Raw genomic sequence first — 26604 nt, 5'->3', positions numbered from 1 at the left:
GTTCATTTCGGAACGAGTATCATGTTTTTGCCGCTGCAAAAGAAATAATTGCAGACACTGAAATGTCAATTATCTAATATTTTTTTTTCTTCACGTGACTTTCGGAAAAATGAGCGATTTTAAAGCGAGAAAAAAATCAAAGTTCTCTTTTACTCTTTCGGTGGAGCAAAAAAAGTAAATCCGTATCGTTAACGCAAATCGCGATATGGCAATTCGCCATTCGGGTTTATTTATTTTTTTTTTACGTTGGTTCGCTCGCTTGGCTACGGTCCAACGCGTATAGCCACCAGCGTACATTCACACACGTGAACGCTGGTCACACACGTTGTGTGTTTTTGATATATTAGGCTAAAGCACTCAATACAAACATCTTTTTACAGTAAATGTACAAAACATATCTATATTTTATATATTTTCTTTATTTTTTAGTCCTTTTTGTACTTTATCATAATTCATTCTCAACGGTCAAGTTATTTTTGCATTTTTTTGCGATTCGAATGCAGAGCAGCTAGAGAATTATGAGTTCCGTGAAAATAATTTTTCAGAAGTTAATATATTTTATAATAATAACCGAGAGATAAGGTTTTCACATTTGAAGCTATTATCACAATATTTACTGATAAGCGCAGCGGTGTTACAGTGTGCTATTGTGTGTCGCATTTCCAGTGACAGTTGCATTATATATAGCAACACCCAGTAATGCAGCTTTGCCATAGCTACGCTCATTATAATAAGTCTGAAACTGTCACTCGAGAAATTTAGTTATTTTTTCAAAATATTTTCTTACTTGATACTTCGATACGGATTTACTTAATAATTATTAATTAATTAATTAATTAAAATCACACTTGCAAATATTTTTCCGACCAATAAGAAAATTGTTGCCTTTGTAATTTTTCGGTGAAGTCTTAACTGCCCGTTTGCGATGAATTAACACGTTATCATAATGTAAACTAACTTAAAATGTCAACTCTTAATGAATGGATGGTAGAGTGAGTATAATTGCTGTGCATGACTGTGAATTACTACTAAAAACAACTACATTGCTGACAAGTCGCTTTAAATATTGAATCGAAATTATATTTTGTCGTTTCAATTAATAGATCGACACTTACATAATGTTTTGTGCTTTTTTAAGAATTAAACAATGAGTAAATTTTGAAGGAATATAAAGTCGGCAATAAATTCCTTTCGCATGGTAGAATCAATTGTATATTTTATACATTAGTTGTTTCATACTGCACGTTTTTCCTCTTCTATGAGTAAAATTGAATAAAAATTTGAATTTACGAACTTGTCTACACAAAATTAAAAGCAAAACAGCGGAAGCATAGAAAGATCCAAAATTCACGACGAGCAAGTCTTCTCAAACATCCGTGTGTTTCATAGTCGATAGCACGCGTGATCAGACGAATTCATTAAATGTCTGAATTCATATTATTTTGTGATGTAGACTCACGGATGCGTTTGGCATTGACGAATCGATGAGCTAGCGGACTGCAATCGAATTTAATGCTTGACGCCGACAGAACACAGAAAACGATCGATTCATTTTTGTATTCTTCTCTTTTCTCTCCTCTTGTGTATGCTGTACATAAATATATACATGTGATGGAAGCAATGGTTCGGAGCTGTTAGGAGTTTCCAAGATGATCGCGTAATATATACTAGCTTTCTTTAAGCTGTTGACCGGGAAAAGCATATTTCATACACCGCTTATCATGATGTTGCTTTCTTGTCGTCGTCTCTCTTGCAGCTTTGAAAAATGGATCTGAAAAATCTCTAAATGTATATATCTGCAAAAAGTCATTGGTCATTGGTCTTGGCTTTTCTTAGTTTTTCTTATCGTTTCAATAATCTCAAACCAATCAAACAAATAATCTTCTAGTATTCTTTTTAAACAGAAACTTTCAAAGATCACAATCATAATTGTTGTTCTTTCTCTCACCTATTGTATTATAGTCTTCTAATTATTTTGTTCTTACAGGCCATGTTTGCCAGTAGTATACCTGAGATAATAGAACTTGTAGGAAATAGATCCAAATACAGTGGTGAATACAAGCGTGAACATGGAAAGAGGTATTTTGTAAACTTTTGCCTGTCTCTTTCGATTATGATACTTGTCCGAGTCCAGTCATGTCATAAATCTTTGAATACCTATTTCATCTCTTCGTACTCTCTATACTTTATTAATTAAATTACCATTAATTAAATTCTCAATGAAATATTACTTAGTGGTTCTTTAAGAAAGCTATACGGTTTGTACTATAGCTGTTCAATTTGATCAGTTATAGTAAGTGAAAGTGAAGCGATCAATGTAGATGATCCAATTTTCAGTTCCACATTTACCTTAAGTAGTTAGTTATATTTTTAAAGTTTTTAAACAAAAATGGAAGATTGAATGAACCTTGCAATGACTGTGCTGAACTTTTTGTGCTGAGAAGAATAAAGAGTACACAAGTTTGGGCATTTAAGTCATGTGATCACTTTCAGATATGCAAAAGAATAGTTCAGCTTTGATCGTACTCTAAAAAAAGCGCCTCAATTCAGATCTTATTTTTACTTCTTTCAGGCCATGGTGTGACTTTATAACACCTAAAAAATTGTTGATAAAGTCAATTTTACTCTGCAGGTTGTTGTTGCTTCTTTTACTAATTCAGTCATCTTCTTTATAGTATGATACACTTTTAATTTTGGATTTGATCAAACATGAACGTTATCTTTCATAAATTATGAAACATAACTAATATTTTTGCACAATTTTATAGCCTCTTCACATTTTGCCTTTTGACTAACGTCAAATTCGAAATTCTAGAAAATTTATTATTCAAAAGCAAAGATAAAAATATATTATAGATTCAACAAATATCGTTTCTTATTATGAAAATCACAATTGCAATGTCCTTACATATACATTCAACAATTTAGTAAATTCAAAAATAAACAAGACTTGTCCAGGTGAGTTATTTTTAGTATGAAGTAAATGTGGCGTCGAATATACTAGAAATCTCATCAACATTTTTTAAATGTAAATAGTAAGTCATTGAAAAATTTATTGATTTCTTCTTGGGCTTGTATATTTTTTAATAATATCTTGCTGTAGAATATTGCTTTTTAATTATTTTTTTAATAAAATTTGAGATTTCCAGTATCAATCGATGCATGTAATGAATTATGTAGATATGCCTGATGTGTGATTGAGTTAAAATTGATTAAAAAAATATTGGGTTTTGTCGTGATTATTGAAACAGCTTAATTTTAACTAACTTCTAAGAAAATCTCCTATGTCTCGATAAAATCATTATTATTTTATTATGTTATTTTTATTATTCAATAGTTTGATACAGGTGATAATGCGATAAGTATCATATATCGCTCCCCTCCCAGCCTACTTTCACCCCTCTACCATATTGGTGCAAAACACGAAACGACGACTTGTTTCCTCCCCAGCCCCAATTCTGATATAACTGCAGCAAATACTGGATACATCACGATTTTAGAGTTGTTTATTTTACTTGAAAAGTATCGACCACCAGGGTGCAACGTTTTTAAAATCCATTCCATTGTGAGACTTCAATGTTTTTACAGTGAATTCTGAAATACTTCGGCCTTAATACGTTTAGTAATTAATCAACACTGATAATAATGCTTTATTACGTTAATTAATCTAAGAAGTTCCGAAGTATTTTCCGGTTTCGCATGATAAACTTTTGAGCTTGTCACGCAGTCGTATGGATTTTTCCGTGCTTGGGTCCTGATGGCCGGTACTTTGCGTACACCCGTGGGCATCTGTTTTTTTTAAATCTAATTTATGTATGAACATCATAATTTCAATTTTTCATTCTCGATTGCGTTTCAAAAAAAAAAAGATGAAATTATTATTTAGATTTTGTTACAATCATTATGAACAAAAATTGTTGAAGATTAAATTTATTTTGAGTCATTTTTATATATTATTATTACGCATACTATGTGTTTTTAAAAATCATCAATATCGTAATACTTTGGTATACGAAATAATAAATTAAACATTAAGATAAAGCAAAAATGTTAATAGATCATTGAAAGTAGATTAGACTTTGCCAAGTAGATACTGATTCTGTTATGTATATACTTAAAATTTCATTATGGAAATGAAAAAAATTTCTGATGTGCTGTGTTTGTTCTTGTAATTAATAAGTAGATTTTTCTTCTCTTTATGTGTCAGATATTAAATATTCATAAGGTAGACTATCGTACGAATAATAATTTTTTAAGTTTTTCAAAGAGTTGAATAATTAAATGAAAAAGCATAATAAGCGTTTGAAAAATTAAAAGTCAATAGATATAAAAAGCAACTTTCAATTAGAATAGTATTGATGATTGTGATAAGACAATCAAATTAGCAAACCGTTTGAATGAAATAAATAGATTGAAATTTCTATACATGAGCGGCAAACACGAGGCAATAGCGACAATACTATTAAGTATTAAGTATTAATACTGTTAAGTATTGAAAAAATGAAATTATAATGGCGAGAGTATAATTTTGAGCAAAGTTATCTGCATGGATAAACGAAAAAAAAGCGACATGAATAATGCAGTTGTACGAGCGTGATAGGATCACAACAAATGACACACCATAAGCATTTAATAACGAGCCACATAAGCAATTAAATAAGTATTGATTAAAGAAAAGAATAAGAACACACTCTAAGTTGTCTGACGACAAGGGATGTGATTGTGGGTTGATGATGATGTTGTGTAGGCGGTGTTCGCCAGCTGGATACCCGAGATCACGGAGCTCGCCGCGAACCGTTGCAAGTACGGTGGCCAGTACAAGCGCGAGCGTGGACGCAGGTACCCGAACTCTCACGTCCTCCTCCTCATTTATAAGTTTTTGTTTTTTCGTTTTTACTTTTTGCGTTTTTTCAATTATACAGCTATTATTTTTCATTACCTTACACATCAATCAGTCCGCCGGATTTATCATTTCTGTCTTTCCTTATTTTTTTTCTTTCTGTGTGTTTTACATTAAAATAATCGTAGCCGGCAGACTTATTACATAGAGTTTGGAAATATGATTCAAATTTTTTTCTATGGTTACACAGAATTTTTATGGATAAATTTACGATTGATACATATTATTATCCATTAGATCCCGTACTTGATTTCCTTTTTACAATAATAGTAGACAAACATCAATTAACTGATGATTATTATATGTGTTGAAATAGAGAATGCGAAAAATTGACGTGGATAGCAAAATTTATCTTTGAATTATTCGTAAACATTAACTTTTTCAGTTCGTGAAAATTAATTCATGGGCGCGATTTGAAAACATTTTTAATTTAAAAAAATTACATACACTTGGAGTCACGTAGATATATAACAACGTGTAAGCGATCCGCGTCTGTCAAGCGCGTAACCTACTTTGCTTTATTCGCGATTGTCGGCTCTTTTTCATCTTTTGCTGCTGCAGAGATCCGCAAAAAACGTTTAATTTCGCATCGACGATTTATTGTTCGCTTGTGGCTCGTAAGCTCGCAATTTGATGCTCCGTTTTCGGACTTTTTTTGTGTTCAAACGTCATTGTATCCTTTGTAAAATATATTCGAAGTCATGTTCGATCAAGGAAATATTACTTTTTTTTAACATCAACGGTGTCTGAGAATTTTTTTCAGTTTTTGAAACAAAACTTTGCTATTCACAATTTTCGCTAAAAGAATTAGAATAAAAATCCTTCAACCTCAAAATTCCGAGTAAATAAATTAGAAAATCACATTTCCCGGATAACATCGAAATACATTCAACATACGAAGACACGAATCTTAATTTTTCAGTTTTTTTACTCAAAACCGCATATATTCAGTCCCTCTGTAATTTGATATCTTGCGCTGATTCACCGCTTTGGAATATCACTTTTATATTTGAAGTAATGTATATGCAAGCAGACATTTTTTTAAATTATATCAGAGCAATTAATCGCATTACTTGCTTACAGGGTCTGTATGTTTATACATGAAAATATTTTCAAAAATCACGCGCTAATATACATATTTGCTTGAATTTCTATACATTATCAAATCGTGCAAGGGATATTAAATAATGTTTATACGTATATCTGAGCACACACGATTCGGCCATTAAGATTCAATAAATGTTTATGCAAAAATTTAGTTGAAAAATGTCGTAATGTATACTATAATAATACACTATTACACTGGTCACATTGATAAACACCATCGCTATTTTTTACAGCAATGTGAAAATTGTGCCACGAAATAACTGAATATCACGGCTTATTTGAGATTTTCTGAAAAAGGCCAATATTTAAATGAAAATTTATATTAGTTGAAGCAAAACAATAATTAATTTTACACTGAGACACTAGCTGGATTTTTCACAACCAACTATTTTTTTTAACTCGTTAAAGAACTAGTATGTGTGATATTCGCACGCGGTGAAAAAAACGCGACACTATTTTAAATCCATATCAACACACGACCATACACGGACCGTAACGTTGCGGTGATGAAGCGAATGAAAGTATGCCGCACTCGATGTACACCTCGATTTTATGAACAATAACGATGAAATTTTTTCTTCACTTAAACCAACGCGTACATTCTATATGATACATTTTTCTCATTTTCATTTACAATAAACGACTTTTTTCTTTCATTGTTCGAGAGAGTAGAATTTCGCGCTTTTTGCCTATTCATATTGAAAAAAAATTGCTCGCGAATATTATTAATTTTTATTAACTTAGCAAATCATTTCCCTAGCTACGGAAAATTTTCATTCATCTTTTTCATGGCCAAAAATATCTTCAAAAGGTGTTACGTACCTCAGGGATTCGATACCTCGACTCATTTTGTAATAATTGAATCTATGATTCGATAACATAATTCAGTTGCATAAACATCAAGCTGTATTTGAATCTATGATCTAGCTATGCTATTGGCGCGCTTATTAGACAATTTTTTAATATTCTTATTAATCCGATTAATTAAACTAATAATTACTAAAATTTAAGCACTTTTAGAAATCTATAAAGCTTTTTAAAAAAATTTTCAGTCGTACTGACAAGAATACGCTAATAAATGCTCACCTTCATTTCAATTTTAGAAGTGTACTTTATATCTGCCGAAATCACATCGCTCGAATAAAGCACTGGAAAAATATTTTTATAAAGAATAATTACTTTATATTCTGCTGCTTTTATACATAATTCATAATTAAATGCCTTTGACTTACTTTGCAAAAAGATTACATTTTTTCATCATTATTTACTTTTTTTTTTGAGAATTTTCGAATTTCCGCTGGCAATCAAATTTTATGTACTCTTTGACATTCCTAGCAATAAACATAGTAGCGTTGTACTTATCAGTTATTTATCTGAAATAAAAAAATATAATTACACGAAATTTAAAATACTCTGACATATCATGAACCACTCAATACATATTTTATATACATTTAAAACGTAGGGCTAAAAATGTAAAGTCCGCTTCGCATGCATTTCGTTCGCGCACGCGTTCAAAGTAAACCGTAATAATGATATTTCTCGTTTGTACTGTCATACATAATTATATTACAAAGTTAGTAGTTCTAGACGAGTCATCATCATGTAATATAAAAATTTTTTATTTCTTATTATTTTTCAATTACTTAAAAATAGCTAATTATTGCGTAGTTAACGGTATTGAATTATAAACTTTTGTAAACCATCAAGTTTATCGCATATATATACATATATACGTATTCTATCTCATATAAAAAATCATCTTTGAACGTGTACATATAATTTTTACATAAATATGTACGTATATGAGATCGATCTGTAAATATATCAAAGCTTGTATGCTAATTTTTCAAGAACACGCATACATATATATCAACATATATATGCTAGTATATAAAAGTTCATTCTTTATTTTGCTCTTTTATAATTATTATTTATCATAATAGTTACATTGTTATACATGCCAAGTCTCTATCTCTATACTATATTATACAAATGCTACCAGCATGTAATATATATTACATTAACGCGAAGTAGCTCATAATTAATTCTGTACAGTGTCGATTATTGTTAGTTGATAAATATCGTTTTATTCTAGTTGTATTTAAGCGCGATTATTGAATTTTCATTTCTCAAGATCTGAATTAATTATTGTCAAATAGATCAAGTGTAGTTGTAGATACACAATTTACTCGTGGCGATAGTAACAATTGCGTATATGCACGCGGGGCCGACGAAAATCGATTTGTTTTACTGAGGAGATACTTTCCGTCCTCGCAAAATGTGCGCTCTTGCGCTTGACATATATATTTAATGACTTTTTTTAAACTTATATGAAAATTATATGTGATAAAGACACTTACACATAGAGCCGTGGAATTGTCATTGCCAGGGTTGCAGGCGTAGAAGCTGCTTTCGAATCTTTCATATTTCTAATCGGAAAATATCGCTTGAAAGTGTAAAATAATGCGAAATATAACTCACGCAATCGTATAGCTGCTTTAATATTGCTGAATTTTTTTAGTATGAGTTTTCTTTTGGTTTACCTTATTTTGTGTCGACCTACTAATATTTTATATAAAAAATGGAGTACATTATGCGTGGCAATACGTTATTTTGCTGAAGAGCTTCGAGTGTATAGTCGTGTGTAGATCATTTTATTTTAATTTTATTTCAATTGAAAAAGAAATAAAAATGAAATGTCGAAACAAACCGTCCATAAAAACGTCAGACAGACCAGACATCAAGGGTTTCATTCTTGCTCTTTTTGAGTATAGCCTTTAGAACTGGGCATAATTTGCTGAGCAAAATATCATTAAGTGAAAATTCAATCGTTATACCGATAAATTACTCACCAGCTGCGAGAAAGTGAGGTTGACTCGTTTGCGGCTCAGTAATTAATTTATTACGCATCGAGTTTACATACACTTGAATAAAAAAAACATGTCATTATTGTAAACCGAATTGATAAAAAGTACCAATTTTCTGAAAATTTAAAGATGTATTCAAGTCCTTCGTGCTTTAAACTGTTTCATATACGCGAAAGTCCTGACATAAAAAATATATCAATTTTTTTGGTTCAAATCATGATTGAGCACGCACACGACTCGCATACGAAAATTTAATACAAATATATTTCGATAGGATTTAGTTTAATAGGCCGAAAAACTGTACTGGCATACATTAGATTTATATGCGTAGTTTACCTCAAATGAAAGAGTAATCATATTTATTTTCCTCTTTTCTTGCAAGGGCGTTGGCTTGGCTACGCAGTTTTCATGCGAAGTAAAAGTGAAGAAAAAAAAAGCGAGTGGTGAAGAGCCAGTACTCGAGTATATAATATGAAAAGAGAACTGTAATTGGCACCTGGCAAGAGAGCCCAGCGAGCGCTCTTGTGTTAAAGAAAGTAAGACCAAAAAATAAAGAAAGAAAAATGTTCAAAAGGATGTATAAGCTGTAGGCTGATGTGCAATGTAATGCAAATTAAAGAAAAGAAAAGAAAAAGTTTCCTTATAAATTAAGATGTATACTGATGTTGAAAAAGTTCTTTCCAGCACTATAATTTACGAGAAGAAAGCGAGAAAATTCTGCGTTTTTATCAATTTTAAAATTTACTTTTTGAACTACTAAAATATACACATTTTCTCTATGAATCCATCTGTCAATATATCTTTTAAGTACAGTGTGTTTTTGCATAATAATTAGGTATAATAAATGGTAAATGTGCAACCCGCCTACAAACATTTTTAGGTATAGATAAAACGTGTTGACACGTTTTACGTAGCACACGCTGCTATTTCAACTGCAAATGGCAATTTTTTTTGCAATTTTTATGAATGCCTTTGAAAACACAACTTTAGGATTAGGTGTAGGATGATTGCGTAGGCATTAATATTAGGTATTACTTAGGTTAGTTTAATATTAAAGTGTATCCCTAATTCAATTTAAAGTCCGCACATCACAACCTGTGTCAGTCATAATTTTTAATTTTTTCACAAACTTATTTATTATAATTTATTTTCCAACAATTTTACTTTCTACATTTATCCAACATAGTCGTCCTTATACTTTTGATACTTTAATTTTTAATTCTTTATGATTATTATTTTTTTCATTAATCCACTTTTACCTTCATCAATATCAATAAACCTAAATGATGTTCTGCCGAACTACAATTACACAGGCGCACGTGAGAGATAATATAATTATAAAAGAGTAATTATTTTAGGCCGTGGCAAGCATAGAGTTATACAGCACTGTTTAATCGTGTGTCTATGAGTTGCCGCGCTGCCTCGTAGCTGCTGACTCGCGATGCTGTCTAGATTTCATGAAATTAAGAAAAATATATAAATATAAGGTGTCGCAAACCTTTCAAGTTCGATGAAAATGAACAAAAGACGAAACGCGCATAACAAATGATGAATCAGAATGAAATGCGAAAATAATTCGCTCAAATGTTCAAATATCAGTTGTTTTTATTATGCAAGAATCATTGATAAGGCAGTGAAAAATCATTATAATTAATGCAAAAAAGGTATCAATTAACATAAGAAAATGATTTATATACTTGATTTTAAAGAAATGAGAACAAAAATTGATTTTTTTTTTCAAATAAACAACGATAATGCCCACAGTTAAGTGTATTATTAAGCGAACTGTTGTTCACTGTTGATTTTTTTCTATATCACGTGGTGTAGGCCATATTCGCCAGTTGTATCCCCGAGATTATTGACCTGATCGGGACGCGAAACAAGTATGGCGGAACTTTGAAGAACGAGCGAGGTCGCAGGTGAGACACAATTAAAAGAAAAGCCAAAATAAAGTTTCCCAAAGTTTGTTTATCATAATGATCTAATTATATTATACCTATTGTTTAAAATTTGTGAATCCTACATCCTTATCGATCCTATACAATTTTTCTTATTAACATCTAATTCTTTATGTATTAGATCCTTTTTCTCTCTCTTTCTCTCTTTTTCTGTTTGTAATTCTCAACTGAAAGTATCTAATCATTATTAATAACAAGTGTGATGACTCAAGACACGACTGCAACACGTGTCGAGAATTATATTCGCTACAAATCGAACATTATTTGTGTGCCTGATGTGTCTTTTCTTGAGAGACATAATTTTTAATCATTTACATAATGTAATTACATATAGTTATCATAATTATATGTTCCTCACACCAGATAATAATTTGTGTGTTTCCTCTCTCTTTTCATAATCTTTTTATCATTTCATTGACTATTTTTTTAAATTTTCATCAGTACCATCTTCCGAATAACACGTTTGCATTTTTTATACTCTTAACAGTAAAGGATGCGTCGAATACCTCATTAAAGAATTAAATTTGATTTAATTTTTTATTCATTTTATTTAATTTGTATCGAAGGTTATAAACCAAAACGATATTGTGCAGTAACTTTCAATATAACATATTTCCATTTATAAGATCTTTGCAAATTGATTATTTTCTGATTTACTTTAAATTAAAAAAAACATTACAAAATCAATCAAAATATTCGTATTTTTAAGAAGATTTTTTACCATTATGACATAACATTTTAAAGTATACTTGAACAGAAAAGTTCTCTTTCTTTCTCTCTCTCTCTCTCTCTCTCTCTCTCTCTCTCTCTATTTTCTCTTTTTCTTCCGTATCCTTGGTTTTTTTGTTTTGACCCTTTTCGAACACCGTGTAGACTACATATCCCACGCCCACACTTTTTCTGCTCTCGATATATATACAAAAATTAATTTTTCACTCACTGACTGTATATCCTTAGACTGATCTATTGCTGATATCTTTATCTATATATATATAGTGTGTAATCCACTTTACCGTGTTTTAAAGTTAATCATCACTCATTTGTACACATTCGTATACAGCAACTGGTGTTTCGCTTGTTTGTCTCACAATCACTCACTAACACACATTTCACTATAACATTTATGAATCTGTGATATGTTAATAAAAAACTACTTACGAGATACCATTCGAATGAGAAAATTACTATGATTGTTGATTTGTAGAAATTTCTTGAGCATCTCGTAAGCAGGAGTTAAACTGTCCAAGTTGCATGTAACCTCCTCTCCTTGTGCGCTCGTATGCATTGTGCACAAAAATCATGCGTGCGAGCGTGTGCTTATAAATATATTATATACTTCAAAAATATTGAATGCATCAATCATACACCCGATTTGTTATACAATATAATATGTAATAAATTAATATTTTATATATTCCATGGTATTAGCCATAAACCTTATTGAAAATTTAAATGTCTGATTTTAAATTATAATACAGCATTCAGCGCTGTTATTAATTTTGTTAAAATTCGTGTGCGAGTCCCATGAAATAGTTTCTAATCCAATATTTGTAAACATGCGCAGTCTTCGCGATTTCACCTCGTAGGTTTTTTTCCTAAATGAATATGAGTTCTCTGTTCAGTCTATTTTACTTTAACGTCGTTAGATCCTCTGGGTGGATGTAATTTGTGTATAAAATCAAGATAGATAAGTGCATTAATTTACAGCAGTCTAATCGTAAAAGTGCAATTTTGCCGCCACTAATCAAGCTCTAGAACAGTGCTTTTAAGAAATTGTATCAAAATAGTGCGAATATAGTTTTTCAAAGAAACTGACGTTGCAAAATGACGAGTTGCAGGCGGGTACAGGGTCGATTCCTTGTTTCATTTAAAAACGTAATCGCACTTTTTTTACTGTTTTCTAAATATTCATTCCAGTTGTATATCTATGTTTAATAATGCCAAAATTGTTTGCAACGCAGTTCTTGACTGTTATGATTATACCTCAATTAACGTGCATATATTTGTTATTTTGTTAATAAATATATTGATTGTACTAATACTAATTTTTTTCTATTATGTACTATACAACTATATGACACATTGATGTAATTCTATGATTGTGAATGTCGATGTATACAACTGTTTTTTTTCTTTTATCAGCTACGTATAAATGTGCAAAAATTTCTAAAACGCTCAATTGCAGATGAAACAAAATTTATCCTTGCATATTTATTAAAAGTCATGAATATAATCGTATAATTTATGTGTGTCGTGTGTATAATACAATGTACTTTAAAAGTTAAAAAACTATATCTATGTGTGTTAATTATAACATGTGTGTGCGTGAGGTCGACACACGCTAAATATATATCTATAAAGTCACACATGATATATTACAGAGCCGTGCACCATGTGCGCATCGAAAATTGAGCAAAAAGAGCGTAACAGATTTTTGATATCAACGTCAACTTATGAAATTACGGAATCTGTTCTACTTCTCTCTCTTTTTGCGATGAATCAACGAAAAATAACAAGCTTACCGGAATTTGCAATTACATACATGAATAAGGCTTGTTTATTTTCAACGTAAAAGTTGCGAGGTTCGAATGAGCGCGGCGGATACGTCTGCAGGGGGCTACATTAACGATTTGGAAGAAAAATATCAACTCGGCCGCGATTACGTCTAGTGCGAGAACGTACCTAAGCATATAAACTCATGCTCACTTACACACCCACATATCGCGTGTCTCTCTGCCTTTCTTTTATAGTATGTATGTATACTCTTTCGCTTCATTTCCGCGTTCTTTGTACTCGTATGCGTTTCTTCTGTGTATGCGTTTCCTCGTTAGAAACGATTGGCAAAGAAGCCATTTTTTCGCAGTAAACCAAGAAAGCTCGATACATGACAACTACAAAAGTTTTTTTATTTACATTTTCATTACGGTCGTTTTTTGCCAATGCATTTTTCTCTCTCAGTCGTTTCTTGTTAGCAAAAGCAAATGCGTTACCTTTGTTATTATTTTCAGAAAACGTTTAGTTTTAATTTGTGAAGTTCGTATTTTTTTCTTGGTAGAATCGATACTTCAACTATTTACTGTTTATCAAATACACGTACCCATTTTATAAATAGATTCTCCGAAACAACTCACATAATAAGTACATATTACCAAGTAGAGCATACAGCATGGAATGATTAAATGTTATTATTTGATTTTCTTTTAATTTTTATAATCGTTATAAAAAATATTTGAAGACGATGCTCATAATCAAAAACTTTAAAATTTATATGAATCATTATATTTCTTATATTAATCATTATTAATGCGTAGTTATTATTTCCTATCGTCACTTCAATATTCAATATATGCGATTGAGACTTTCGTGTATATTGATAAATAATAACCTTGATTACATTTTAGCATGATAATTTGTAGTGCTCTTTTATTGCACAGTTGAAAAATGAAACTATTATTGTAGTATTTTGCAATTTAATATTAGAAAACATATTCAAAAGACTCGCTTGATAGTCTTTACATATTACATTTAATATACAACATGTTCCATTTCATCAACAGCGATTATAAAAAACGTCTTACATTACATATATGATCGTTTTATGTACTGATACACAAACACACGAAACACACAAATTGCTAAACACTCATGCGGTATTCCGTACAACCAATAAGAGATTGCACACTTATATACTCATATGTAAAAAAATTAATATTATTTAAATCGACACATTAACTTATCTAACAAACAAGATAAAATTATCATTCTTAATTCGTTATATTTTTATTGATCAAGCTGTATACCATGTACGATTTTCATCAACCTTTTTTTTTAATATTATATACACCTAATACCTTTTTATCACCATGACTAAACTAACCTTTGTGTAAGTAGAATAGTCACATTAGGTGCCACCTTAGTTGTTCGATTAACAATTGTAGTTGCCAATACTAATAAAATAATCACCATCCGAAAATCCTTTTATTTTCCTTTAATAAGCTAGATGTGTGGGTTAATTTTCATATATACTCCATGTATGCGAAGAAAAATATTAAAAATTGAACATTTTTCTTCTCGTATCCCTTTGTTTTTTTTTCGACATTCTCAACCATATCCAATTATTAATTTTGCAAATTTTTAGGATTAGAAATTGAAAAAACTTGCCTGTAAACTAATACTCATGAATATCATTAATAATGAAATATAAATATGGTAATTTTTACCAATATTTTTATTGATGAAGTCTGTGTGAATTTTGCTTATTCTAACTAAAATTTTTGTTTGTCTTTCTTTTTTTTCAAAATCATTAGTTTCTTTTTTATCATGACTGGACTAATGCTTACAAAGAGTCTTATAAGCGTTTTTAGACTTGTGTAATAAAAAAAATTACCAATCCTCTAAGCTGATACTTGCTGAAATTCAAGCAATTTTTTTCAACTGCTTTTCAAATTTTAATTTCTCTCAAATGGTAAATTATAATTTTAGAGAAAGTTTCGTTTACGCAACTTTAATATTGCAATGTTCTTTTGTTCTGATCACAAATAAGAATAAAACTAACTTGTGTTTTGTATTTGCCAGACACATCGTTGTGTGCGGTCACATCACGTACGAGTCCGTCTCACATTTCTTAAAGGATTTTTTGCATGAAGATCGTGAGGATGTTGATGTCGAAGTCGTTTTCTTACACAGGTATGCCGTTATCAAAAGATAATATTTAAATAAAATTTTACATCTAAGTTTAAAGAATAAAATCAGTCCGTCATACGTTCTGTACTACTGTATATCTATAAGACTTACTGAATAGAAGGTAAAACTTAATGAGCATTTTATCGCAAAAATATTTTAATAAAATCATTTGTCATCCTACATTTCATCATCATAGTCGTCATCATTTTTCACTTAGAAGTTTTTATAATGAAACGCGTATAGAAAAAGTATAGAAAAAAGCCAGGGAAGTATAGACGCACAATGGCCATCAGCTGTTTTAAGAAAAGTTGGCCTGTGATTGCAGGAAGGAGCCCGATCTTGAATTGGAAGGCCTCCTCAAGAGGCATTACACAACCGTGGAGTTTTTTCAGGGCACCATGATGAATGCCGTGGATCTGGAACGCGTTAAGGTATCCCTCTTACTCTTTCCTTGACCAGAAATGTATCCTTGTACAATTCCCTCAAACCATCCTCTGTCCCTTAACTTTTTTATCGAAAGAAATATCGCGGGATTTTGAGATAATTTTTACGTGCTAGTGCTAGAGATAAATTGTCGTTATGAAACACTTTAATCAGCACAATTTTTTTTATCCAGTCCGTAAGTGAAAAAGCTTGATTTTTGAAAAATAAAATTTCGCAATAATTTGTGCCTGTCTAAACAACACTCGCAGTTTAATATAATTGTGAAGTGTCGTCAAATCTTGTCAAATCATTTTACACATGTTTTCTTGTCGATTTTTTCTTCACTTTTTTAACGCACTATAAATAAAATACAAGCGTAACAATGTTTTTTTAGTGTCGTGCTTTTTTACAACAATACAAGTTTTGTAGCCATTTCCCGAAATTCCTGAGCTGTACTCTTTCTCCTTTCTAGAACCATGCAAGAGTTTCGCTGGAAAATATGCCGAACGGAAACATTGCTTCACTATTTGCGATCAAATTATTATTATACCCTTGAATCGCTTGCGCGCGTGGATTAATAGTGGGTCATTACTATCCGTTGCATCGGTTTGGCCGTAATAATAAATAAGTCAGCGACTATGACGATTAATTCGCTATAGAGTCACAGTTACAATCATATATTTTGATTCTTCAGCCCGCAGCTAACTGTTGTCGCGTTGAACACTCGTTACCTTGGTGATCTATCGATCACCTTATTCACTTTGGATTAATATTATTTATACAAATATATTTTTTCCATACACGTAGCTATATTATAAGCGTTTTTAATTGATACTGTAACAACTTTGGCTCTTTCTTCTTTTTTTCTCTTCTGTGTCTTTCATACTTTTATAAGTATATAACTGGATCGATTTTTTTATCAAACAAAAAGCATTAATATTTTTAAATTTCTCTCATTTTTTTCAATTTGAGTTCATTACTTTGTACTGTATATTTAAAATCACAGGCAAAATATACGTAGGCTTTATCTTAAATTTTTTATGTATCGTAGACTAAAGTGACTTGATGATAAAAACGCTTGTTACGTGGCATTAAAAATGATTCTGAATGTTTAGGCCATTTTTCATTTATTAATATAGATATATTTTATGAATTTCCATGGTTACTTACTTGGAGTTAATTTTACAGATTACTCGAATCATACATTTATGTATCTAAGTTAGCTGTCTCTTTCATATTTTGAAAAAAATTATCACGTGTCATTCGCACTTTTATTGATCATTCGCTTCGAACATTAAACCTTTTGTTCCAATAAAAGAACCAAAAAGAGAGGCAGCAACGCTTAGACTGATTGAAAGCGCCTACGGAAATGCATGTGTCATGCTATATTAAGTTGTAACGATGAAAATTTTTCAGTAGACAATTATTTGACTGATTAGAATTTTATTATTCATATTATTTTTCATAATGATTATCCACTTACTAAAATTTAACATCGAGTGCATTGCGCAAAACTTCATACCCAAACATGCTTCTGGCCTAAAGTAAATTCAAGACCTAATTTTTCCTACCGGCATGTTAAATTCAAACTGATCGGCTGACGGATTTACATTTCTCTGCGAATAAAAGTAAATACAATAAAAAAGAAAACGATACTTTCTATGAGATTTTGAATTTGTAAATTTTCATTTCTTTTTTGATTTTGTAATTAATTCTGCTTTATAGAAAACAATGAGCACCTAGATAGCTCTGCACAATAACAGTATTTCTTTCTTCATCACACATTTTGTAAGATGAAAAAAATTCAGCTTTTATGTAGGATACAAATTACGCAAGTGATGTAATAAAAAATATAAAAACTAAAGCCGTAATTGAGGTTCTTTTAAGCGCAATGCACGAGTAAGTATTATGACGGAAATTGAATGCGAGTAAATATTGAATTAAGGTATCATATAAGTACAAAAAACCAACATTCGGCAGCTGAGTTGTGAAAGGTGAAGGTTTCACTTGATATAATATTTAAAACAAAATATATGATTTTGTCGGACAAAATAGGAAGCCACCCGATCTTGAACTGGAAGGGCTGTTCAAAAGGCACTTCACAACTGTGGAGTTCTTTCAAGGAACCATTATGAACCCGATTGATCTTCAGCGGGTTAAGGTGAGTCTTTAATCACACAAGTGGTTTGGTTTAACACACGAAAAAAACAAATGTGTTATAAACAATAAAAAAATGTCATGGTGGTTTGTTTAAAATAACAGCGATGATGTTTACGTTTAATTGTTGCCTACGTATTTCTTCACTCTTGTTATTTCGGTGTGCGTGTGAGCGAATGAGCGGAGTCAATGTAGATGTTGATTTTTTTTTTCAATTTTATTTAAGAGAATTCGAATTTTGACGAGTTTATGAACATGGAAAAAGTCGAATTCTTCTTTTATCGCGAGTGTTCAATTGGTCTAATGTTATTGCACTCGTAGTACAAAGTACTGCAGTATAATTGATCGCGTCTGTGTCAATGTTTTTCAATGTGATTAAAATTGAAAACTTAATTCTCATAATTACATTTTAATTGTAAAAGCCCTGAACTTTGGGCATTGAATATTGCTTAATTTTTAATTCTCAAGGTGCTGAAAAAACTAAAAAAAAAGGATTTATAAAGAAAGTATTTATAAAAACGTATCCAAATTTTTTGCAAGCTTGGAAAATGCTTGAAAATAATTTCTTTGATCGATTAAAGCAAACATCTATAGATAAAACTTTTAATGATGAAATAAAATTACATGGTTCAAAATGAAGAAGTCAATGTATTAAATTATATTTGCTTTTATAGCTTCATTGTATTTAAAACTGTACCGCTAAAGCTCTTCACAATATGCTAGTTCTAATAGGTATATTACAGAAGAAGGACATTTCCTCCATTTTAATCAGTCTTAGAGCATATTATTTGAAGTAAGGAAAAAGTAAAATGTCAATTGCTTTGCACCTGATCAAAATGGAAGATATTGTACCATTTCTCTTTAAATGGAAATCGTAAAAATCAATTATGTGGTGCTATTCTTCAAAACTAATTGTTGCCTGTTTATCGACCTTTTTTGGTCATTTTCTATGTTATTTGCTTTCTTGAACTTGTAATCTTTATATGAATATTCAACTTATCATCATTCAAAACCCAAAATAATGCAAAAAATTTCGGAAGCATCTTTTCTTAATTATACATTTTCTTCAACTCATCATTTATGATTTAGTATTTCTAATTCATATTTTCGGTCCATTTCTTGAAAACACCGTTTAATTATTTTTAAATTGAAAAGTAATTCATAAAAAGAAGATTGAAATTAATCTTTATCATCACTTGTTATGAAGGTGGACGGATTATGAAAATATAAAATGTTATTACATGAGCTTAAGAAAACAAATAAAGTTTCATGGAAATGAGAATGAATATTAAGTTTAACATAAATGTATTTCTTTTGGTAAACTTCAAATTTAATAACTTTGTGAGTTGAGAAGTGAACTCATACACATTTTCTAAATTTTTATTTTTTAATATTTATACCAATGTTGCTAACGGTAATTCCATAATAACGCTAGTATTTTTGTGCCGAGTACTTATAAGCATTCGATTGATTTGAAAAATGATATAAAGTTTTTAGACTAATCTACTTGTTCTTGATGACATTTTTTCTATGATATAGACTAGTCTGAAGCAAGCTTTTTCCGTTACAAGAAAAAATTGAATCTTTAAAATGTAACGTTTTAACACGTTTATGTGTTTAATATTATGTAACCACATATCCTTGTAGCAAGTTGAAACAAAAAATTCAAAATTAAAATTAGCTGCTCTTTACAGCTAAAATTTAAATTATTTTTATTTGTAGTTAAAAAATAAGAATTTATTTTTACGTAAGCATAAATGAAAACTTGACTACTTATATTTTTTTTTTAAATATAAACTTTAAATTACGTTTTGTTAAGTCTTATTTCCCACATATGTTTAAACGCTACCGCACTAAATCTTCGTTATATTCTACTTCACTTCGCAAATAAAAAAAATCGACGAAATACAAATATGAGTACGATCATCAAAGATTCTTTACATAATTTTATATCTTATACAACATCTAGTCAAATTAGAAAAATCTCCGAAAAATGGCAAAGGGTTATTTACCGAAAGGTTGGTGATGTACAGTTTTCATGTAACTATCTTCTACTTTTTTACTCTTTTCATATTTCTTTGTAATACTATTTTTTCATATTCTTAAGAGCATTCGTTTATTTAGCTGAGTGTGTTATAAAAAGTGTAAAAATTTTATTGCACGTCACTAATATAATAAATTGACATAAAATAATCGCAAATGTACGTATCGTTGAAGGTGTTTTTGCGAACGATTTTGTGCACGTGTAAAATGCTTTACTTATTTAAATAGAATACGTTTATGATTAGATCTTGACGCATTAGCAACGCTTAGTTGTTTGGGCTATTTGCTATTTATTATACATACATACATATCTAATAACGCAAAATATATTCGAATTAACGGTTTATCTTTCGAAACAGTCCTTAGGATATGTCGTTCACGTAAATTCTTTTGTGCTTATATTATTTAAATATCTTGAAGAAAATTACTCGCTTTCAAAAGTAAAATTAATGGTGGTCTGTTTCCGTTTCGCGATCCAAGTAAAAATTAAATTGAACTATCTTACCAACGAAGGTAAATTTCATCCTTGTACTTTCCAACCCTTATGATCCAATATCTATCCATGTACATAGTTATTATAATCCGCAAAAAAATTAGTAATATGGAATAAAATGTGTGCGAAATATGTTGACTATTTTAATTGCTCTATTTAGGTCCACGAAGCTGACGCGTGTTTGGTCTTGGCCAACAAATATTGCCAGGATCCGGACGCAGAGGACGCGGCAAATATTATGCGCGTCATCTCAATCAAAAACTACTCGGACGATATTCGAGTTATTATTCAATTGATGCAATATCACAATAAGGTAAGTTAATCGGTGCTTATATGATCTGCCACTATAGGGGTTAATGTAATGCCTCACTCAACCATGATTTGCAATATTTTTAGGCCTACTTATTAAACATTCCATCATGGGACTGGAAACAGGGTGACGATGTGATATGCCTCGCGGAATTGAAACTGGGTTTCATAGCACAGTCCTGCTTAGCGCCGGGCTTTAGTACAATGATGGCTAATCTATTTGCCATGCGTTCATTCAAAACGGTCAGTATACGTTTTTTATTTATAAATCACTTATAATTAAACTTATCTTTGAAACGAGGGCTTAAATGTAATGATAGGATTAAAAATTAATCATGAACTATGCATGTATCAATGGATCTCATTTATTTTATTTTTAGAAAAGTCTCATTTAAAATTAATTGAATTTAGCTGAAATCTCGGTACGCACGAGAGAAAAAAGAAGCGTATAATCGATTAGGGGAACCGGGGATTCGTTAGCAAAATTAAATGAAAATTAGTCTAGACGTTAAACGAGAGAGAATGTACATGCATAGGTAAATTAATATACTTGAGAACACAGTTGGTTGATTCGTATTAGTCGGTCGGTGATGTAGGCTTGGCAGAATGATTATCTACGGGGTACTGGCATGGAGATGTACACGGAAACTCTTAGTCCCACCTTCATTGGAATGCCTTTTGCCAAAGCTACTGAGTAAGTCGGTTGTTGAAAACAACAAAACTACGAAATGAGAATTATATACATTTATTATAAAAATGATATTAACGATAGTGCAAATATCGTAAAGCTAATTATGAAATAATTTACCGATTAAAGAGACTGTCTGGCTATGAAAATTTTATTTTCTTAATTATCGTCATCAAAGTGAAATCAAGCATAAATGGACTAGTCTCTTAAATCGAATAAAAAGTGATATATGAAGCTTTGCCTTCGCCTGTGTTTTCTCACTAATGCTCCACACTGTGCTATATACATATATTTTTACATATATGAATTTTATATAGACTATTTTGTTTATTTTCTTTTATATTATATTTATAACTGTATAACATTTATATTACTCTGTTTAACAATGTAAAAAATGACAAAAAGAAAAGTGTTTGTGCTATATACACCTGATCTATGTGAAATCACCCATCATTGCTTCAATAGAAACGTGTACTTCATTTCTCTATATATCTATACTTCAAAGTACTCGTATTTTGCGTGTTGATTATAAATATTTTACCCCTCCTCCAGTGCAGCTATTTTGCAATTTTTAATGATTTGTACAGCTGTATTGACTAACGTAATGCATATCACTCGATGTTAAAACTTGCTGTTAGCACGTTTTTATATTCGCGAGCCTTGCTAACCAGAATGTTTTTTTCTATAAGCTGTATTACGACTGATAACCGAGAAATTTTATCAACTATTCAAGTCGTGTTGAGAAATAAGTCGCAACAGGTTGAACTGTAAGATTGATAAGAAATTAGGGGATGAAAGTTACATCAGGTTAAAATAGGGGTTGAGACGTCATTTTTCTCTAAGGTATTGAAGCATATGTACTTCTAAGGTAACATTTTATCAAAAGTAGGAGATGTCATTAAATTAAGATTAGGACATTTTGTAAACATTTTTAATAAATTACAAGATTGTAGCCCTGGTTTTTTATTTATTTTGCGTACGAAATAAATTTTGTTTACTCTGTCTGATAATTTATTCTATCTATTACAAAAAAGGACAAAATTGTTTTCGTTACGTTGGAAAAAGTTGTTGAAATATTTTGTTAAATTTTTTTCCATCTAATAAAACTTAGTTATGGAAGTTGATGAGCGCATAATGATGACGTAGAGCCATGGTTGGTTGTGGTGTTTCAGTCGCCGGATACACAGGCATGGCAGAACGATTACCTGCAGGGCACGGGCTGCGAGATGTACACGGAAACCCTCTCCCCGTCCTTTACCGGGATGACATTTCCCCAAGCTAGCGAGTAAGTTTGCTCGCTGCCGTGCCAGCTACCACACATGCAAACTAGAAAAAAACAAGTCTTTTCTTTTTGAATTATACTTAAATTTTTGTTATTTTCTTCTTACGATATTTTCTATTTTTCGTACGATTGCCTACAACACACTCTTAGGCCACATTTTTCCATACTTTTTTTACTTCCTTCTACATGATTTTTATTTTCTTTTTTTGATATTAATGAGTGATTGGTTAATCGTTAAAAACATCAATGTTTTTATTTACTTTGAAACAAATTTAATACTTTTTTTTTAACTTTGTTCCATTTGTTCAATTTTTCATCGTGCTGTCTATTACAATCTCTCATCTTCTTCATATACTTCTAAATCAGTCGTTTTACTCTGACTCTTTCTACATAAAACATAAATACACCATTGAATAAAACTTCAGTACAGAGATACGCACGTATTTTCCCTCTTTTTTCGTTCATCTCACATTTTTTCTACTCTGCCAGTATTTATGAATGTGACAACGGATGCACCTTTCATTTTACTTGAGACTTCGTCACTGTTAGAGTAGTAACACTGGCCTCGTTTTGTACAAGATTTTTCCCCCACGTTTTATACAGTAACAATGCTTTTGTTAGTTTTATATATACTCCTAGTTTTTCAATGTTTTATAAACATAAACATAGATTTTCTTTTGTCTTTTTTGTTGACGATTTTATACTTTTTTAGTATTCGATAACTATTTCTTACATTTTCAAGTATGACTAAGTGCACGATTTGAACTCATACTTATTTTTTGTCTTTTTTTTTCATTTATTCCTTAAGTCTATAATTTTAATTAATTAAAAAATTATGTTATTTTATCCAACACTGAATCCAATCTTTATTAAAACATTCATTTTTAAATTTAGTTATGCCGATAGTTTGGTTTTGATTCAATTTCTAATATTGATTATAAAAATAAGAATCAATATGTTTTGACTTGAAACTAAAAACCATGTGAAAATGATTTCTATACAAATTTTAGTTGTCATTTTAAGTTTGCCCGCCAATTCGGTGCACCTTGAAATTTTATTGTGAAGTAAGTTTTTAACTATACTTGATAAGAAATCTCGTTTATTTGATTTAGATTCCAATAATTCATGAAAATTTATTCACTTAAAACGTATATAATTGTATTTAATTTCCGATTTAATTACTTGTATGATTTGTCCAAGACTCTGAAATTTAACACATTTGTTTTGCACTTTTGTTTAGCTTTCGTTGTATATGACTGATATCAATTATTTCTATATCATTCCTATATGAATAGCCGTACTCTTTCGATCTCAATAGCGAACTGCGTCTCTTATTTTGTTTGCGTGTGTGGGAATTAATTGACTTTAGTAAAATGCAAAAACCACCTCATTGTACCTTTTTTTTATCTCTCTTTAGATATTTGTTATGTTAATCGGTTACTTAGTATTTGTAGAATTGTATGCATACATACGTCTGTATACAAGATCTTTTTTGTTATCATAGAAAATCCTATTAGATTTTTATATAACCTATAGTATTGCGACATACATCACAATGTATTACTCGAGCCCAATATTTTATAATATTTACTTCGTATTATATTAGTAATAGGCTAAAACATTTTTTAGAACTATTTAGAATTAGAACGTGTACTTACATAAAAACTACGGTGCATGCAAACATTGATAACTACTTGCATTGTTTGGTCCCTCTGTGTTCCTATTGCTTTTAAGATGTTTCAATTATTTCAAGATTTTAATGAAAATGAACATATTTGAAAAGAAAAACTAATTTTAAAAATATTTGATAGTATTTGAATGTTGAAACATCAGTCACGTCTGCTCTGTACGTCGCTATAATTTGACTTGCATTGTATAGTAACTGTATATTATTTGTTACTCATAATCTATCTTTGAGTGCATTGCAATTTTGTATTTCAATTTGAGAGTAAGAGACTGCAATGACCACGGAATAAGGGATTCTAATTCAATTTTTGCAATTAATTTGTTCATGAAAATCTATTTCAAATTGGAATTCAAATTTATAAACTGCTCTGTCTATTTTTAACTCAAAATAAAATTTATCAGAGTAAACAATAACTCAAACACGGCTTTGATTTATTTTTTTACCAAAAAGTGATCAATGTTTTCTTAATTTTTTGTTTATGAGTACATATTACTATGAAGTTTGTTCTGCACTTTTAATTTGTGTATGTGTTTAACATGACTTCTTGTTCTACACCATAATTTCTTTCTTTAATCACTAACATTACGAAGTAACTCATCTATGTTTTACGAGCACTCAAAACTTCATACACAAATATGCATCTGTAAAATTAACAATCTATTTTAATGGACCTACAAAAAACCATTGCTATCCATGGATGCAGATAATTTCATTTCTGCAATTTTCCCTAGGTTGTGCTTTACGAAATTAAAGCTGCTACTACTGGCTATCGAGATCAAGGGAGAAGGTGGCGCTGACAGCAAAATATCAATTAATCCTCGAGGTGCCAAAATTTCAGCCAACACTCAGGGTTTCTTCATCGCTCAATCGGCTGACGAAGTCAAGCGGTGAGCCATAAAATTTAGAGCTAAGATTTTACAATCTTGCAAAAATATAAGTGATATTTATTTAATTCGATGCACCAACTAAAAAACCAATCAATCTGTCCATTTATTTCAGTGCCTGGTTTTATTGTAAAGCTTGTCACGAAGAGATCAAGGACGAGACCTTGATCAAGAAGTGCAAATGTAAAAACTGTAAGTTTTTTGAACTGAATTTAAAATCCGAAACTTTGACAATTAATCTTTGATGACGATTGATAACTAAAATTTTTTTCTAAAAACCCTCGTGTCTATAAAAGCGATTAACGCAATTAGCGCGAAAAATTTTAGGACGTTTGCTTCACCAATTGCGAGTTATTTGTTCAATTCAGTTAAGCGACATATGAAAAACACGTAGCTCGCAATAATAAAACAGAATACTATTTGTTAATCACGTAAAAATTCTTTGGTATAGACACACTTGGTTTGAGTTTCTAATTTTACGATGAAAAAATATGCCCTAAATAGTTAGCGACATTTGACATAAGATTGACATGGTTGTGACAAAATTATTGTGATATATTGATTTAGTGGGGCAGCAGCAGCGCTCTTGGGGCCGGGACCTAGGTAACAACGTCTCTCTCTCTCTCTCTCTCTCTATCTCTCTCTCTCTCTCTCTATCTCTCACTTTCTCTCACTCGCTCGCTTAAATTTTTCTTCTGTACTTCTTTTTCTCTCTTCTTTGACTGTTCCTCATTATCCAGACAAAAAGATACTTTTTTTACTATCGCTCTCTCAACTGCCCTTCATTTAAAAATTTAGTTAACATCCCATTGAAATGAATTGGTTTTTTTCTGATATTTTTGATTTTCTTAAGCCATCCATTGATTTATCAGTTAAAACTTTTTATAAATTTAGAAGTTTTGTTGTAGTAATATCAACGCTAATTTTCCCTATGAAATTAGTATTTTTTCTTTATCTAATTCCATTACGTCGTCCGAATCATATCATTTTTTCAATGTTGAAATCCGCTGTCCTGATATTTTTTCGTTCTTTCTGAAATTCAGTCAGTCTGTCTGACATCTCTTTCTCTCTCTCTTTCTCCCTTTCTCTTTCAATCTTTCATTAATTCTAAACCTCTATC

The 26604-nt window shown here is 30.7% G+C and overlaps 1 protein-coding gene across 2 annotated transcripts in view; it reads left to right on the top strand.

Annotated features, from left to right (window-relative positions):
* The window catches only part of LOC106659298 (calcium-activated potassium channel slowpoke), a 58757-nt gene that overhangs the window by 15481 nt on the left and 16672 nt on the right, over window positions 1-26604 (top strand). For both annotated transcript variants that reach the window (XM_023457819.1, XM_023457818.1), the window contains exons 6-13: window positions 10705-10796; window positions 15411-15521; window positions 17997-18102; window positions 20795-20947; window positions 21031-21186; window positions 22804-22916; window positions 25332-25487; window positions 25600-25676. In XM_023457819.1, coding sequence (XP_023313587.1) covers window positions 10705-10796; window positions 15411-15521; window positions 17997-18102; window positions 20795-20947; window positions 21031-21186; window positions 22804-22916; window positions 25332-25487; window positions 25600-25676 — 964 coding nt within the window. The remainder of the gene's footprint in view (window positions 1-10704; window positions 10797-15410; window positions 15522-17996; window positions 18103-20794; window positions 20948-21030; window positions 21187-22803; window positions 22917-25331; window positions 25488-25599; window positions 25677-26604) is intronic.

This window comes from Trichogramma pretiosum, unplaced genomic scaffold, assembly GCF_000599845.2.
Source record: "Trichogramma pretiosum strain Unisexual culture from Peru unplaced genomic scaffold, Tpre_2.0 scaffold85, whole genome shotgun sequence".
NCBI lineage: Eukaryota > Metazoa > Arthropoda > Insecta > Hymenoptera > Trichogrammatidae > Trichogramma > Trichogramma pretiosum.
The sequence above is the reverse complement of the archived record's forward strand: the minus strand, read 5'-3'. Positions and strand labels throughout refer to the sequence as shown.